Source organism: Scylla paramamosain, chromosome 10 (assembly GCF_035594125.1).
Source record: "Scylla paramamosain isolate STU-SP2022 chromosome 10, ASM3559412v1, whole genome shotgun sequence".
NCBI classification, from domain to species: Eukaryota; Metazoa; Arthropoda; class Malacostraca; order Decapoda; family Portunidae; genus Scylla; species Scylla paramamosain.
The window spans coordinates 17254432-17271931 of NC_087160.1; the positions used below are offsets into that span (position 1 = coordinate 17254432).

Sequence of the window (17500 nt, forward strand, 5' to 3'; positions counted from 1 at the left end):
TTCCAAACTACCCTCCTACGGCTTCTATCCTTCTCTCTGTAACTTCATCTCAAGTTTCCTTTCTGACCGTTCTATTGCTGCTGTGGTAGACGATCACTGTTCTTCTCCTAAATCTATTAACAGTTGTGTTCCTCAGGGTTCTGTCCTGTCACCCATTCTCTTCTTATTATTCATTAATGATCTTCTAAACCAAACTTCTTGTCCTATCCACTCCTACGCTGATGATACCACCCTGCACTTTTCCACGTCTTTTCATAGACGTCCAACCCTTCAGGAGGTAAACATTTCACGCAGGGAAGCCACAAAACGCTTGACTTCTGATCTTTCTAAAATTTCTGATTGAGGCAGAGCAAACTTGGTATTGTTCAATGCCTCAAAAACTCAATTCCTCCATCTATCAACTCGACACAACCTTCCAGACAACTATCCCCTCTTCTTCAATGACATTCAATTGTCCCCCTCTTCTACACTAAACATCCTCGGTCTGTCCTTTAATTATAATCTGAACTGGAAACCACATCTCATCTCTAGCTAAAACAGCTTCTATGAAGTTAGGTGTTCTGAGACGTCTCCGCCAGTTTTTCTCACCCCCCAGCAGTTAACTCTGTACAAGGACCTTATCCGTCCATGTATGGAGTATGCTTCACATGTCTCGGGGGGTTCCACTCATACTGCTCTTCTAGACAGGGTGGAATCAAAAGCTTTTCGTCTCATCAACTCCTCTCCTCTAACTGACTGTCTTCAGCCTCTCTCTCACCGCCCCAAGGTTGCATCTCTAGCTGTCTTCTACCGCTATTTTCATGCTAACTGCTCCTCTGATCTTGCTAACTGCATGCGTCGCCTTCCCTCCTCCCCCGGCCTCACTGCATAAGACTTTCTTCTTTTTCTCACCCCTATTCTGTCCACCTCTCTAACGCAAGAGTTAACCAGTATTCTCAATCATTCATCCCTTTCTCTGGTAAACTCTGTATTCTGTATGCTTCTGTATTTCCACCTTCCTATGACTTGAATTCCTTCAAGAGGGAGGTTTCAAGACACTTATTCATCAATTTTTGACTACTACTTTGACTCTTTTATGGGACTGGCATTTCAGTGGGCATTTTTTTTATTGGATTTTTGTTGCCCTTGGCCAGTTCCCTCCTACATAAACACACACACACACACACACACACACACACACACACACACACACACATGCCTGAATTCAGAAACGCTTTGCTCTCTCACCGTGACTGTTTTCAAAGGACACAGATATAATTTACTAGGTTCTCAAGAGAGTTCCTCCCGTTGTCAATGTAGAAATGTTGTTCCTCTGTTTCTAGAGCCATAAACACTCCTTTAAAAACTCTTGTTAATTCAACTAAAGCCTTATCAAAGTAATGGACGTGCGGCGCGGAAATGCTTCAAAAAACGATCCACACACACACACACACACACACACACACACACACACACGGACTTACACTTCACGTCGAGGCGCAACGTGTTGGAAGCTGAGGTACCGACGGCGTTGTGGGCGAGGCAGGAGTACCTTCCCGCCTGCGCCCTCACCACCTTCTGCAGGACGAGACTCTGGTTGCTGACGATGATCCCCGCGGAGACGTTGTGTGCCAGTGGGGCGTCCTGAAGGAGGCGGTGAAGGAGGTGGTGAAGGAGATGGTGAAGGAAGTGGTGTAAAAGGTTAGAAGGTAAAAGCTTTATTGTTTTAGGAATGTATTAGGTACCTCTCTCTCTCTCTCTCTCTCTCTCTCTCTCTCTCTCTCTCTCTCTCTCTCTCTCTCTCTCTCTCTCTCTCTCTCTCTCTCTCTCTCTCTCTCTCTCTCTCTCTCTCTCTCTCTCTCTCTCTCTCTCTCTCTCTCTCTCTCTCTCTGTCCTTCCGTCCTCCTCTCTGTAACTCTTCCTGTGCTTTCTATTTCCATTTGTCAATATGTTGTATTTTTTTCCTTTTCCTCCTCCTCCTCTTCTCCCTCTCCCTTCATTTTTTTCATCCCTCAGCCTTCATTCCATTTGCCTCATCCTCCTCCTCCTCCTCCTCCTCATCTTCCTCCTCCTCCTCCTCCTCCTCCTCCTCCTCCTCCTTCTCCTCCTCCTCCTCCTCATCCTCCTCCTCTATACTATATTTATCCTCTATCTCCCTCATTGCCATTTCTCACCGTTTATATATATATATATATATATATATATATATATATATATATATATATATATATATATATATATATATATATATATATATATATATATATATATATATATATATATCTCTCTCTCTCTCTCTCTCTCTCTCTCTCTCTCTCTCTCTCTCTCTCTCTCTCTCTCTCTCTCTCTCTCTCTCTCTCTTTTCTAGCCTCCACACCACTTGATGTCTACACTTTTGCTTCCCTCTTATCCTCTCTTTCTTTCTTTATTTCTTCTTTCTTTTTCCTTCTTTCTTTCTCTTTCTCTCTCCTTACGCAGATGCGTTCATCTGTTTCCTCTCTCTCTCTCTCTCTCTCTCTCTCTCTCTCTCTCTCTCTCTCTCTCTCTCTCTCTCTCTCTCTCTCTCTCTCTCTCTCTCTCTCTCTCTCTCTCTCTCTCTCTCTCTCTCTCTCTCTCTCTCTCTCTCATATTGCGTCTCACACACTTTTTTATTTTCACTACATTCCATTTCAACGGTCTATCACGCTTCTTCCTCCCTCCGTCCTTCATTCCTTCCCTCCATTTCTCTTTTCTTCCATTTACCTCTCCTTTAATCCCATTCCTTTATTTTTTTTTCTGTACTTCCTTCCCTCCTTCATTTCGCTTTTCTGCTCCTTCCATTCTTTCTTTATCCTTCTTTTCTTTAATTTTTCTTTTTACTCTGTCCCTTCCTCGTCCTCCTTATCTGCTTTTCTTTTTCCTTCCTTCCTTCCTTCCTTCCTTCTTTTCTCAACGCCATATAATACATTATTTTCATGGCATTTTAAATCAATGAGTGAGTGAGTGAATGGATAAATAAAAGACTTATAAATCTATCTATTCAAATATCATTCAATAAAGCTATCGATCTGCCTATAAGGACTGGAACATTGAGACAGCCTTTTTATTCTCCCTCTTTGTAGCCCTTGACAAGAGACACTCTTACGTATATAAAAAAATCTTTCTCTCCATCAATCAATCAGTCGATCAATCAACCTATCTATCTCTGCATCAGTCAATCAGCCACTCTCCCTACCCTCTCTCCCACCTACCCACCCATCAATCCATCCATCCAGCCGGCCAATCCTCCCTTCCTTCCTCAAATCCTCCCTCTCTCCCTCCTACTCACGTTGTGCTTCCACGTCACCCTGGTCACGGGCGGGTTGGCGTCAATGGTACACTCGAAGTACACGTCGTCGCCTTCCTTGATGTTAGTCCAGTCGAGGGAGGAACCGAAGCTACTCCAGGCAGAGGGGAGGTCTGTTTGGAGAGAGGAGGAGCTTGACGAGGAGGAGGAGGAGGAGTGGGAGTAGGGCTTGAGGGCAGAAAGGGTTGCGAGAGACCGAAGGAATATTGGATAGACTTTTACGAGTTAAGAACCGGAGAGAGAGAGAGAGAGAGAGAGAGAGAGAGAGAGAGAGAGAGAGAGAGAGAGAGAGAGAGAGAGAGAGAGAGAGAGAGAGAGAGAGAGAGAGAGAGAGAGAGAGAGAGAGAGAGAGAGAGAGAGAGAGAGAGAGAGAGAGAGAGAGAGAGAGAGAGAGAGAGAGAGAGAGAGAGCAAACAGAGTAAAGGAAAGAAATAGAGACAAAACAGAAAAAAAATAGACAACAAAGCAAAAAAATATAGAAAGAAAAAAATTCCAACCATTTCATCTCACTCACTCACACACACACAAACACACACACACACACACACACACACACACAAACACACTCACACACACACAACCCTTCCCTATATCTCAGCCTTCCCTTTCCTATATATCCCAACACACGTGCATCTCCCCTCTCTCTTATATCCATAGGCATCACCTCCTAAATCCCCACCCCCTTTTCTGCTATTCTTTTTCCTGCAGGGGGAGACTCACAGTGGACGGCGAGGTAGTGAGAGGCGGAGAGTGTCGTGTTGGGGGAGGCGGTGAAGGCAGTGCAGTTGATGACACTCCCATCGTCCTTCCGTCCCGGGATGAACAACAGGCGACTCCTTGTGATGTTCCCTCCCTCCAGCGTCTATGCGAGGTGAGAAACGGAGGGATGGGGATAAGAGAGGAAAGGGATACGAAAAAAAGGTGTTTGTGACTGTATCAGATTGTCGTATTCTAATTGTTTTACTTATATTGTTGTTTTCTTCGCGTTTTTTTTTTTTTTTGCGACCTTTGGCTAAAACATTGTCCCCTTGTCAGAATACAATATAAAGGAAAGTGTAAGGGGTTACTTGTTCTACACGTGGCAGTTCCTGTAGGAGTTTGTGACAGTACTAGTCTATCTTATTCTAATTATTTTGATTGTATTGGTGTTTTCTTTCTTCTTTTTTTTTTTTTTGAGGAGGTTTGGTTTGGATTCAGATAGTGTCTCTTGTAGGAATAGAATATAAGGAAAGCTGCAAGAAGTTAGTGGGTCTACAGGGGGCAGTCCCTGTGTAACGTTTGTGGTGGGTGGAGAGTGAGTGAAGGGGATAATGGGTAGTGAAGGTGATTCTTGGTGACTGAAGATGATTAGTTGTGATAAAATTACATTTGTGACTGAAGAGGATAACTTGTGAAGTTGACCTGTGAAAGTGATTTGGGGTTGACTTGGAGAGTGAACTGAAACGACTGTGAAGATGACTGATGGTATCAGTGATGATGGTTAAGGGAAATGACTGAAGGAAAGAATTGATGAGCATGACTAGTGATAGTGACTGATGAAAGTAACTAATGAACATTAGAGGTGAGGATGAGTCTTAACAGATTCTTGTGAGAATGACTGGTGAAGATGACTCGAGATAATGATTCGTCGTATAAATATGTAAAAACAATGCAAGGCCCTCCAAAGTCTCATTTTCATCTTTCATTCCGGTAGAAACCAACCCCCCTCTCTCTCTGGATTGTATTTTATCACCCTTCTTGTCGTACACTTCCATATCCTTCGCTCGTCTTCGTCCTGCATCTTCTTTCCCACCCGCTCTTCTCTCTCTCTCTCTCTCTCTCTCTCTCTCTCTCTCTCTCTCTCTCTCTCTCTCTCTCTCTCTCTCTCTCTCTCTCTCTCTGTCTCACCTTCCCTCCTTCGCATCCTCTTCATCTCAGCGCCACACACAACTCATCACACTCCGGCGGGAAGTTTGCACCTTTGTCTTGCATCAGATGTCGTGTGGCTCCCAGTTGGCGCCCCACGACCCTGACCTCCTTGCCTGACTCGCTGACTGACTTGCAAGCTCTTGACGAATTAGCACTGACCTTTGACTCTAACCGCCATATTCTGAAACACTTCTGCCGACACCCTGAATACTTTTAAAAGACTTTGGTGAAAGGTATACTGGTTTTTAACGATTTTTTTTTTTTTCTGTTTCTAGAAACATATTAACATGATTTCTACAGTATTAACAAGAGAAACTCGAGAACTCGGCTAATCACCTCTGTGGCCTTTGCAAATAGTTATGGTAAGAGAGCAAAACGTGTCTCTACTAACTATACCATCCTTGATTACTACTACAGCTGCTTCTCGCCACGACTGACTCACAGATGGCGCTGGCTGTGGAGACCGTGAGTGATTGACTTCATTACCGGTACGTTTGTTTCTGCTTCTGTTTCTCTCGCTGCTGGAAGTGTAAAGTTAAGCAAGACTGTCTTCCCTCCTCAGTCACTTGTTCCGGTTCCGACTTGGGATGTATTGTGAGATTGGCTCGGGTGTTTTATGGATGAGGACGTAAAGTTTACAGTTTACAGTCGTGTGTCTTCGTGTTTAGAGGTGAGTGTGCGTGTGTGTTCAGGTGTTGCGAGCTTGGACGAGGTGACTACACGGATGTCTAGTGTAATCTCAGCAACAATTTCTCCAACTTGATTAAGAAGTTTTATTTACCCTCTTACAGTGTCTGCATCGCTATATATATACCCCCCCCCCCCACTACTTCCCATGCTCTAGCTAGCATAGTGACTAAGTGACTGACAGCGAGGATGTCTGGTATGATCTCAGTAACAGTCACCAGAACAATCACCAGAATTTGATGAAGAAGCCTTAGTTGTTCTTTCCCGGTGTCTGTGTCGCTAAATATTACCCCCTACAGCTCTCGTTCTCTGTGGTTTAGAGCCAGCTAGCATAGTACGTGATTGGTCCAGTGTCTGGTATAACCTCAGTAACAACCGCTAAAAACAGATTAAGAAGCCTTATTTTATCTTACACAGTGTCTGCGTCTCCATACATTCCCCACACACCTCCCATCCTCCGTGGCGTAACACCAGCTAACACGATGGCGTGTATTGAGCTTACCTGCTTGCCTTATTGGGTAACTCGGACACCAGATACAACCAATATTGCGTCCACTGTATATTTGAGTGTATGAAGTATGGTACCTCTCTAAGCATCAGGATGTCACTGTACGGGAATGCTCCCTGTGACACCTGCAGGTAAGGATGTGTGGCTCGCCGCGTGGAGAGGACGTGTGGACGTGTTGTACTGTACCTCGGCAACACAGCGGCCTCCCACGTGACGGCTCCATGGTACTGGTCACCTAAGACCGCGACTGGCTGGTACTGACCGTGACTGACTGGTACTGCCCATGACTGGCACTGACCATGACTGGTACTGACCGTGACTGGCATTGACCATGACTGGTACTGACCGTGACTGACTGGTACTGACCGTGACTGGTACTGACCGTGACCTCGGCCTGAGGGAGGGGGGCGCTGACCTATCCTCCAAGTGACGGCAGGGGGAGGACGGGCCCCCACCACCTCGCACTCGGCGGCGTATTGGCGGCCGGCCACCAGGGGCGCCTCGGGGACCTGGCTGAGGCTCACGCTGAGGGGCGGCACTGCGGGAGAGGCGGCATGGCGTCAGTAATGGACAGCAGGTGGCGCTGAGGAGGCCCAGCAACCAGCATGAATGGCAAAAAGATTACCGGCTCACAGAATCACGGAAATGAATGCCTCATATGCATGGCTGCTGCTATAAAGCCACAAAGGCAGGCCATAAAGAATCACAGAGCACACATGAATACCAGTACTGTGCTAATATTCTGATATCACAGCAATAGCATATATAGCTAACCATTAATAAGGCGTCAGCGAAAGGCATTGTTTTAAAGCTTCACACATTGATGCCTTTATTCAAAGACTTTAACAAAACAGCTCTAGAGAAAGAAACAACGCCATTTGCTAAGGGAGTAGCTAGAGAACAGGAGGAAGAGCAGGAGGAGCAGGAGGAAGAGAAAAGGATGAGCAGAAGCAGGCCAGGCGACACTCACGACTCATGTCAATGGCCACTGCCAGCGAGACGGGTGAGGTGATGTTGTTGTTGGACGCCTCACAAGTCAGCACCAGATGGAGGTGGTGGCGCCGCAGGGGACCCAGCGTTAGGACGTTGTGAGGCTCCTCAAGCTCCGGCGGCGGCTCCTGCGTCCTCCTGGCGGCGGCGGCAAGGGACAGGTTGGCGGCCTCGGGGGAGGTGGTGGTGTTCTCGGCGTCCACCTCCTCGGCGTCACTCTCCATGCTGGCGTCCAGGAGGCGCGTGCCCGAGTGCCACGACACCTGAGGGCGCGGTGATCCTGACGGAGGAGGAGAGGAGCGTGATGAACAGAATGACCATTGTAATACTACTACTTCTGCTGCTGCTGCTCCTCCTACTACTACTATTACTGGTGCTGCTGCTTCTGTTAGGACTATTACTACTATTACTCCTGCTGCTGCTGCTGCTACTACTAGTACTACTACTACTACTACTACTACTACTACTACTACTACTACTACTACTACTACTACTACTACTAATGATAATAATAATAATAATAATAATAATAATAATAAAACAACTATCATTACCACCCTTATCATTATTACTACCACTACTACTACCTCCATTTCCACAGCCACCTCTACAAATATTACAACATCCATCACCACAACAACTACCACAACCACCATCACTAATACCACCAACAAATCCACTATACCACTGAAATCATTACCATTGCGACCACCACCACCACCGCCACCACCGCCGCCACCACCACCACCACCACCACCACCACTACCTCCACCACCCACGTTAATCCCTGACACAATCCCCTCGATCAGTCCCCTCACTCCCCACAGTCCCCCCCATAAAGCTGCAGCCAATCCGGGACTAGGGGAGCCAACACGTACCCCCGGGCGATGCAGGTGAGGCGCACTGTCTGCCCCTCTAGGTAAGGCCCCACCTGCGTGACGGAGGCGCGGCCGGGGGACACGAGGCGGCTCTCCTTCCCTTCCACTTGTATTTCCACTCTTTCCGGAGGCTCTGAAGGGGAGAAATGATGGTTGTTACTTGTGGAGAGAGAGAGAGAGAGAGAGAGAGAGAGAGAGAGAGAGAGAGAGAGAGAGAGAGAGAGAGAGAGAGAGAGAGAGAGAGAGAGGATCTAATTAAATACATACCATACAGACATACCAGAGACACTATATTTCAAACACACACACACACACACACACACACACACACACACACACACACACCCCAGGGTTCTGTCCTGTCACCCACTCTCTTCTTATTATTCATTAATGACCTTCTAAATCAAACTTCTTGTCCTATCCACTCCTACGCTGATGATACCACCCTGCACCTTTCCGTCTTTTCATAGACGTCCAACCCTTCAGGAGGTAAACATTTCACGCAGGAAAGCCACAGAACGCTTGACTTTTGATCTTTCTAAAATTTCTGATTGGGGCAGAGCAAACTTGGTATTGTTTAATGCCTCAAAAACTCAATTCCTCCATCTATCAACTCGACACAACCTTCCAGACAACCATCCCCTCTTCTTCAATAATACTCAACTGTCCCCCCTCTTCTACACTGAACATCCTCGATCTGCCTTTTACTTATAATCTGAACTGGAAGCTTCACATCTCATCTCTAACTAAAACAGCTTTTATGAAGTTAGGCGTTCTGAGACGTCTCCGCCAGTTTTTCTCACCCCCACCAGCTGTTAACTCTGTACAAGGGCCTTATCCGTCCATGTATGGAGTATGCTTCACATGTCTGGGGGGTTCCACTCATACTGCTCTTCTAGACAGCGTGGAATCAAAAGCTTTTCGTCTCATCAACTCTTCTCCTCTAACTGACTGTCTTCAGCCTCTCTCTCACCGCCGCAATGTTGCATCTCTACCTGTCTTCTACCGCTATTTTCATGCTAAGTGCTCTTCTGATCTTGCTAACTGCATGCCTCCCCTCCTCCCGCGGCCTCGCTGCACAAGACTTTCTCCTTTCTCTCACCCCTATTCTGTCCACCTCTCTAACGTAAGAGTCAACCAGTATTCTTAATCATTCAACCCTTTCTCTGGTAAACTGGAACTCCCTGCCTGCTTCTGTATTTCCACCTTCCTATGACTTGAATTCCTTCAAGAGGGAGGATTCAAGACACTCATTCATCAATTTTTGACTACTGCTTTGACCCTTTTATGGGACTGGCATTTCAGTGTGCATTTTTTTATTGGACTTTTGTTGCCCTTGGCCAGTGTCCCTCCTACATAAACACACACACACACACACACACACACACACACACACACACACACACACACACACACACACACACACACACACACACACACACACACACACACACACACACACACACACACACACACACACACACACACACACACACACACACACACACACACACACACACACACACACACACACACACACACATACAGAAATGGAAAAAAAACAACAACATCAGATAAAAGAAACTAAAACTAAGAAATTTATGTAAAAAAAGAAATAAATAAGAAACCAAGAATCAACACCGAACTCCAAACAAACAGAAACACAAACGAAAACAAATCACCAAGACATCACTCACACAACAGAATACAATAACTCATACGATAAATCACATTCTCTCTCCTGTTTCCTGCCACCACCACTCAAATATTCCTTAATAAGAGCACCTTTTAGTTTTTCCCAGGAGGACAGACGGAAGGAGAGAGAGAGAGAGAGAGAGAGAGAGAGAGAGAGAGAGAGAGAGAGAGAGAGAGAGAGAGAGAGAGAGAGAGAGACGATACCTGAATCATAGAGTAGGGAAAATAGAAGGATTAAATAAAGGAAGGAATGGTATAGGAATGAAGAGAAGGGAAGAAGGAATGAAAAGTGAAGGATAAAAAGGAAATTGCGTGAAGAGAAAATGAATGGGGAATGAAAAGATAATGTAGAGGAAATAGGGACGAGAAAGTTATGAGAATGAAGGAAAGTCTAAGAAAATAGGAGAAATGTCTGGCAAAATAGATAAGTATTCAAGAAAGAGAGAGAGAGAGAGAGAGAGAGAGAGAGAGAGAGAGAGAGAGAGAGAGAGAGAGAGAGAGAGAGAGAAGACTGGGGCAGCTGTTATCCTAATTTCCTCTGCTCACCGGAATAATAGATTAGTCTGCCTTAATTCTCCCTCCTACGTTCTCTTTCACCTTCTTACTCTTACTCCACGTTTTCTTTGCTACCTCGGACGCCAGTTTCTATTCTATACTCTATTTCTCGTTTTCTCTCCTCGTTCTCTCGCTCTATCCCGTGTTTCTGTGCTTTCTTTTCCTCGACCAGCCTCCGTTTCAATTTTCCTATCCTCGCTCTCTTGTCCTCTCCGCGCTTTCATTCCAATTGGGGCGTGTGTGCGCGGCTCCAGCACCTCCTTGGCGGCCTCCTTGTCGTTGCTGGGAGAATTTCTGTCCGTGCTTTCATTACAGCCGGTAGCGAGGTCCTGAAGAGGCTGTGAGGCTGAAGCTGTGAGTTTGTTCTAGGCTCTTGTTCTCCTTGTTCTCGTTGTTCTCTCTGCTCTCTCTCTCTCTCTCTCTCTCTCTCTCTCTCTCTCTCTCTCTCTCTCGTGTGTGTGTGTGTGTGTGTGTGTGTAGCTACTACTACTATTACTACTACTACTACTACTACTACTACTACTACTACTACTACTACTACTACTACTACTACTACTACCACTACTACTACTACTACTACTACTACTACTACTGCTGCTGCTGCTACAGCTACACACACACACACACACACACACACACACACACACACACACACACACACACTGACACACACACACAGACACAGACACACACATCCCGGTATGTAAATGAGACAGGCCATCTTTACACTCACTGTCCTGCCAGATGGGCGATCCTGACCACAGCTGGTGCAGGGGGAGGTAGGGAAGAGACAGAGAGAGAGGAGGGGATAGTGTAGGAAAGGGGACGAGGACTGGAGAGGACAAAAGCTGGGGAGTAGAGTGGAGAGTTAGTGTGAAGTACAGGAGGGGCAAAGTAGGAAGGGAAAGGGGAGAGAAGGGAAAATGGGCAAGAGAAGAGGGTAGATGAAAGATTGTGGGGAGAAAGACTGGGAATAAAGGTGAGGTGTAGGTTGGGGAGGTCAAGGTAGGAGAGAAGGGAGGGGGAGGATCAGAAATGGAGAGGAAGGGAGGGATATGAGGAAGAGAGGAGATAGGGAAATGGATGAGGTTTAGATTGGGGAGGTCGGGTAGGGAGAAGGAAGGGGAAAGAGCACAGGGGAAAGGGAGGATCAGAAAAGGAGAGGGAGAAAGGGATATGAGGAAGGACGGGATGAGGAAGGGAGAGGAAAAGAGAACAGGGAGAGTTTCATTTCAAAGAAGGACTGGTTAGGTCATAAGTGGAATGCAGGTGGAAAAATTAAACAGAGAGAGAGAGAGAGAGAGAGAGAGAGAGAGAGAGAGAGAGAGAGAGAGAGAGAGAGAGAGAGAGAGAGAGAACCAGACAAACTCACAAACAGTTGGACTTATAACGGAGAACAAACAAATATACAGAGAGACAGACTAAAGAAGACATTCAGATAAGCAGACACAGACTAAAGGAGACATGCAGACAAACAGACAAAACATCGTAACTTGAAGGAGACAGACAGGCAGGCAGGCAGACATATGCAGACTAAAGAAGAAATTCAAAGACACAGGCAGACAGAGACAGGCAGACAGAATAAAGGAGACAGCAAACAGATAGATAGATATAGAAAGAGAGAAAAACAAGTGGAGACAGAGATAAAATAAATCAATAAATAAAAGCCCCCTCCCAAAAAAAAAAAAACGAATAAAAAAGAAATTATACAGAAAGACATAAAGACTGGTGGGAGGACATGAAATGAGATTAGGAAAAATAAACATATGTAGACAGACAGACAGACAGACACCATCGAGCATCAAAAACTAATTCCGAAGACAAATAAGCTGTCATGAATAGATATGTGAGCTGACAAACACACAGGAAAAGATCAACAGAGGGAGGAAAAAAAAGAAAAGCGCATTATAATGAGGGAGAGAGAGAGAGAGAGAGAGAGAGAGAGAGAGAGAGAGAGAGAGAGAGAGAGAGAGAGAGAGAGAGAGAGAGAGAGAGAGAGAGAGAGAGAGAACCACTTGAATAAGAGTGAAAGATAACGGTAAAAGAAATAACGAAAGAAATATTAGAGGAAAAGGCACAAATAGAACCTTAAAAAAAAGACAGAAAAATAAAAGAGAAAAAGGAAGGAAGAAAGAAAGTAAAAATATGGACAGCTACACACACAATAAAGGAATACGTAGAGCAGTACAACATTCACACACAAAAAAAAAAAGGAAGGAAAAAAAAACGAATAAAAAGAGTGGCAGAAAGAATATAAAAAAAGGCATAGAAAAGACGAGAAAAATGTCGAATTGGAAACAAAAGAAAAAAAAGGAAGAAAAAACGAATAAACCAAAACAATCTAAAACACACACACACACACACACACACACACACACACACACACAGACTTTTTTCACTTGCTCCTAATTGATCAGCCTTCTATACACACACACACACACACACAGACACACACACATACACACTGCACTTACCAACCACTGTCAGATTCACTCTCGTTGTCTTGGTGGGCTGGTGTCTGAAGTCAACCCTGCACGTGTACAGCCCCTTGTCCTCCTCTCTGAGACGACTCACACGCAGCACTACCCTGGGCCCTGACACCTCCAGCCTCACCCTGTCGCCGACCCTGCCGTCATCCCACCAGAGACGTGGCCTATCCACCGTCACCAGGTTCTCGTCTTCGACTTCGTCAGTGTTCATAAGAGCCTCTTCCTCGTCCTCCGTCTCCTCTTCCTTCTTGTTGCCCTTCTTCTTCTTCTTCTTGTTCATTTCTCTCCTTCCCTGCGTCCGTCTGTCCATTCTGGTAGTTGAAATAGAGGGAGGTGTCGTGTTAGGTGACTTATTGACAGATTGGTAAGTAGATATGCAGATGAACAGGAGGAATCACGGGAACATTGAGTGACAGACAGACAAGTAGGTGAATTAACAGAGATTCACGTTGACTGACAGCCGGAAAGGTAGACAGATCGATGGACACTGAAGGAGAGAGGTGGGAAGCCAGAGGTATAAGGAATGGAAACACAGACAAGGTAGAAAAATACACAAGAACTTACGTAGACATACAGATAGATAAATAAATATGAATTCATGAAGACAAATAGACAGATAAATAGACAGGAAGTGATGGACAGACAGACAGAAAGATCGGTGGATGTTTGAGGAGAGGCAGACAGACACGTACATAGGAAAGCTGGGATGTAGTGATAGCAGGGAAAGTCTGATATGCTGCGCTAATATGCCTGTTGACAACGACACGTCACAAACTTTTAAACAAAATGTCATTGCCGCACTTTCAGTCTCCGCCGCCACCACCACGACCTCCACCACCACCTCCACCACCGCCACTACCACCGCCACCGCCTTCTCTCTCTTTTATTTACCTAAATGTGTAGATATCTGCTTTGTTGTCTTAATAATAATAATGATGATGATGATGATATTAAGAATAATTACTCATGCGTATAATCATAGTCATAATCTCTCTCTCTCTCTCTCTCTCTCTCTCTCTCTCTCTCTCTCTCTCTCTCTCTCTCTCTCTCTCTCTCTCTCTCTCTCTCTCTCTCTCTCTCTCTCTCTCTCTCTACGTACCATAAGCTGGCATAGGATCCATATACATCTATGGGCCTCTACTCTTTATATTTTGTGTAAGGGGATCAAAGAGGTGATATTTCCAGTGCGAGCGTAATGTTTCCAGGATTGTTTGTGTGACGAGGAGGCTTCGTGCATTATCATGATGGGTGTATGTTGATTTGTGTCTCGTGGTGGTGTTGCTGTTACTGCTGATGTTGTTGCTAGTCTTGCTACTATTGTTATTGTTGCTAGTGCTCTTGCTGCTAATAGTGTTGCTATTGCTACTGCTGCTGCTACCACTACTAGTGTTAATACTATTACTGCTACTACTGCTGCTGCTGGAGTTGCTGCTGGTGCTGCTCGTGTTGCTGCTGAGCTGCTGCTGCTGCTGCTGCTGCTACTACTACTACTACTACTACTACTACTACTACTACTATTACTACTACTACTACTACTACTACTACTACTACTACGACTGTTGCCTTCATTAACAGCTGGAAAAATGTTACCTTATGATTTTTTTTATATAATATTCCAATAACATTGCAATTACTACTGTAAGTCACTACTACTACTACTACTACTACTACTACTACTACTACTACTACTACTACTACTACTACTACTACTACTACTACTTCTACTACTACTACTACTACTACTACTACTACTACTACTACTACCACTACTACTACTACTACTACTACTACTACTACTATTACTACTACTACTACTACTACTCCTACTACAACTACAACAACAATAACAACAACAACAACAGCAATAACAACAACAACTAATACTAGTACTACTAAAATTACTGCTGCTACCACCACTATTAGCATCGCCTCATAGCTTTAGGAGTCTCCAGTGGCGTAGCGGCGGAAGGGAAGAGCAACACGGGATACAGAATTATTGATATCGTGACTTTCTTTGGTTCAGTGCATCCTGTCAAAAGACTTGTTGCGGTGGAGCTTATCCCTTCTTTGAAAGCTCGCTCAAATTCAATTATAGTCTGCCTCCTTGTTTGTCTGTTTGTGCGCCTTTCTGTCTGTTTGTCTGTTTGTCTGTTTGTCTCTCTGAACTACGTGCTTGTTAGGGCTAGTTGTTATTATTATTATTATTATTGTTGTTGTTGTTGTTGTTGTTGTTGTTGTTGTTGTTGTTGTTGTTGTTGTTGTTGTTGCTGTTGTTGTATTAGATTTTCCTCCTCTATCTCCTACTCTCTGCCTGGTCTCTACATGCTGAGGTCAGGCGAATGTGGATGTTAAGTAGGTTTATTTAATATTCATATCTGGAGGATGTAGAGAGGGATATAGGAACAAGAGAGATTGTACATGTTTTCTTCATTATCTATGTAGTATTATAATTACTTTAATTGTAACCTTTCTTTTTAAAATAATAAACTTGCTATTAGATAATATGTCAACATTTGTCGCCTGCGGTGCCGGTGGCAGTGGTTGCTGGCAGAGGGGCGTTGGCGGCGCTCAGGTGCGTGGCTTGTCCGGTGGGCAGTCTTGCCTCCGTGTGTAAATCTTGTAAATGCACAGAAACTCTAGTGACCTGGTGCTTCCACATCCCCGATAATTCTTACTGAACTAAATATCACTATACAGAACCAGAGAGAGAGAGAGAGAGAGAGAGAGAGAGAGAGAGAGAGAGAGAGAGAGAGAGAGAGAGAGAGAGAGAGAGAGAGAGAGAGAGAGAGAGGGAGAGGCAAGGGCAGCAATTTAGTAGGCCTCTTATTTTTCTTTCAAACTTTTTTTCCTAGGCCTTCGTGTCAGCCTCCTTCACGCGTGGAAAAGTGCTCGTAGACAGACAAGACAATTTCAAGGGAGGAGTATCAAGGTACCTAGGTCTTGAAATATGTAAATTTGTCAGCGCAATTGGAGGCCCTTCTATTTAACCCCTTTTCCCTTCTCTCTTTTTAAGAAGAGTATTTTTTTTAAGCCCAGTAGTTAAAGAGACACATCTTTTTCTACATAAATTTCTGCAACCCTTACCGAAACTACTTCACACCTAGAAAGAAAGACAGACAGCAAGACCACCACCACCGCCATTAAACTGGAACCCGTTTTTACTCAGCTTTTCAAGGGAGGGGTTAATTAAAAGTACTTATTTTATCACCCTCTGTTATAATTTCCCTCAGTCTACGGGAGGAGGATGCTAAAGATGCACCCACTAGACAGAAGGAAGAGAGGAAGGACAAGGAGAAAGTTTAGATGCACTGAAGAAGGATATACGGATGTGACAGAAGCAGAAGACAAATTAAGGTATGGACGTGTCATTTGCTACGGTGCCCTCTAACTGGAAAACTGAAAAAAAAAAAGATTGCCCCTTTTTTTGTTAGTTTCTGTGGCTCTAACCTAGTCCTGTTTAATCTCACAGTAAAATGAGATAGCCAGACAGCTCAACTAGTACTCAAGGAATGAAAAGTTTGTTTGTGTGTTGTTTTTTTTTTTTTGTGTTCGAATGAGTTTTTTGTGTCTGTGTGAGTTTTTACTGCTCTCGACCAGTACTTTTTTATACACACGGTAGAAAACGGGACACCCAGACAGTTAGGCAGACAGACAGCCACCACTACCACCAACTGAATGGAAGGTGCGCGTGTGAGTGTTCGGTCTGGTTAAGGTGAGGATGGAGTAAAAATTATAAGGAGCATAGGGAGAATAAAGAGCGTTTCTGGAAGTACAACGCTTAGGGGATACAAGGGAATTTAGACAGTTAATTAAGGGAAAAGAAGAATTCAGAAGCAAAGGCACCATAAAGAGCATAAAAAGCGTTCCTCGAAGTACAGAGCTGAGAGGGTAAAGGGAGATAAGACGTTTAAGTAAAGGGAAATAAAAAGTAAGAAGCATAAAAAGCTTAAGACGTACAAAGACCATTCCTTGAAGTACAGCGTATTAGGAATATAAGCGAATTAAGATCGTTAATTAAGAAAAAGGATAAAATAAGAAGCACAGGGAGGATAAGGAACACGATAGCGTTACTTAAAATACAGTGCCGTTCCAATATAAACTAAATAAAATGGTTAATTAAGGAAACAGAAGAAGTAAGAAGGATAAAGAGCAATAAAAAAAATACATCTACTTACAACACTGAAGTGATATAAGTAGAATAAGACTGAATCACAAAGTACCACAAAGGAAGAACAACCAGCAACAGATTAGCTGGTGAGTACGAGACTTTGTGGTCTACTAAATTGTCTAATGTGCAGTAAGAAACACAGGAGAGGAAAGACGAAGGCGAAGGAAAGAATGAACGAGAAGCATAAGGAGAGTAAGGAAGATACAAGCCATTTCTCCAAGTACAGCGATGAGGGGAAATAAGGAAAACAACGAAAAAAACACGTGGGGGGACAGTTACTGGAAGGAGGACGACGAACGACTTACAGGAAAAAAAAAA

The 17500-nt window shown here is 44.5% G+C and overlaps 1 protein-coding gene across 1 annotated transcript in view; it reads right to left on the bottom strand.

Moving 5' to 3' along the window:
* The window catches only part of LOC135104529 (uncharacterized), a 101778-nt gene that overhangs the window by 19506 nt on the left and 64772 nt on the right, over positions 1–17500 (bottom strand). The window contains exons 7-13 of the mRNA XM_064012102.1: positions 13000–13325; positions 8275–8408; positions 7374–7678; positions 6774–6945; positions 4025–4166; positions 3287–3417; positions 1464–1623 (exon numbers count right to left, since the gene is read on the bottom strand). Of these exons, the coding sequence (XP_063868172.1) occupies positions 1464–1623; positions 3287–3417; positions 4025–4166; positions 6774–6945; positions 7374–7678; positions 8275–8408; positions 13000–13325 (1370 nt within the window). The remainder of the gene's footprint in view (positions 1–1463; positions 1624–3286; positions 3418–4024; positions 4167–6773; positions 6946–7373; positions 7679–8274; positions 8409–12999; positions 13326–17500) is intronic.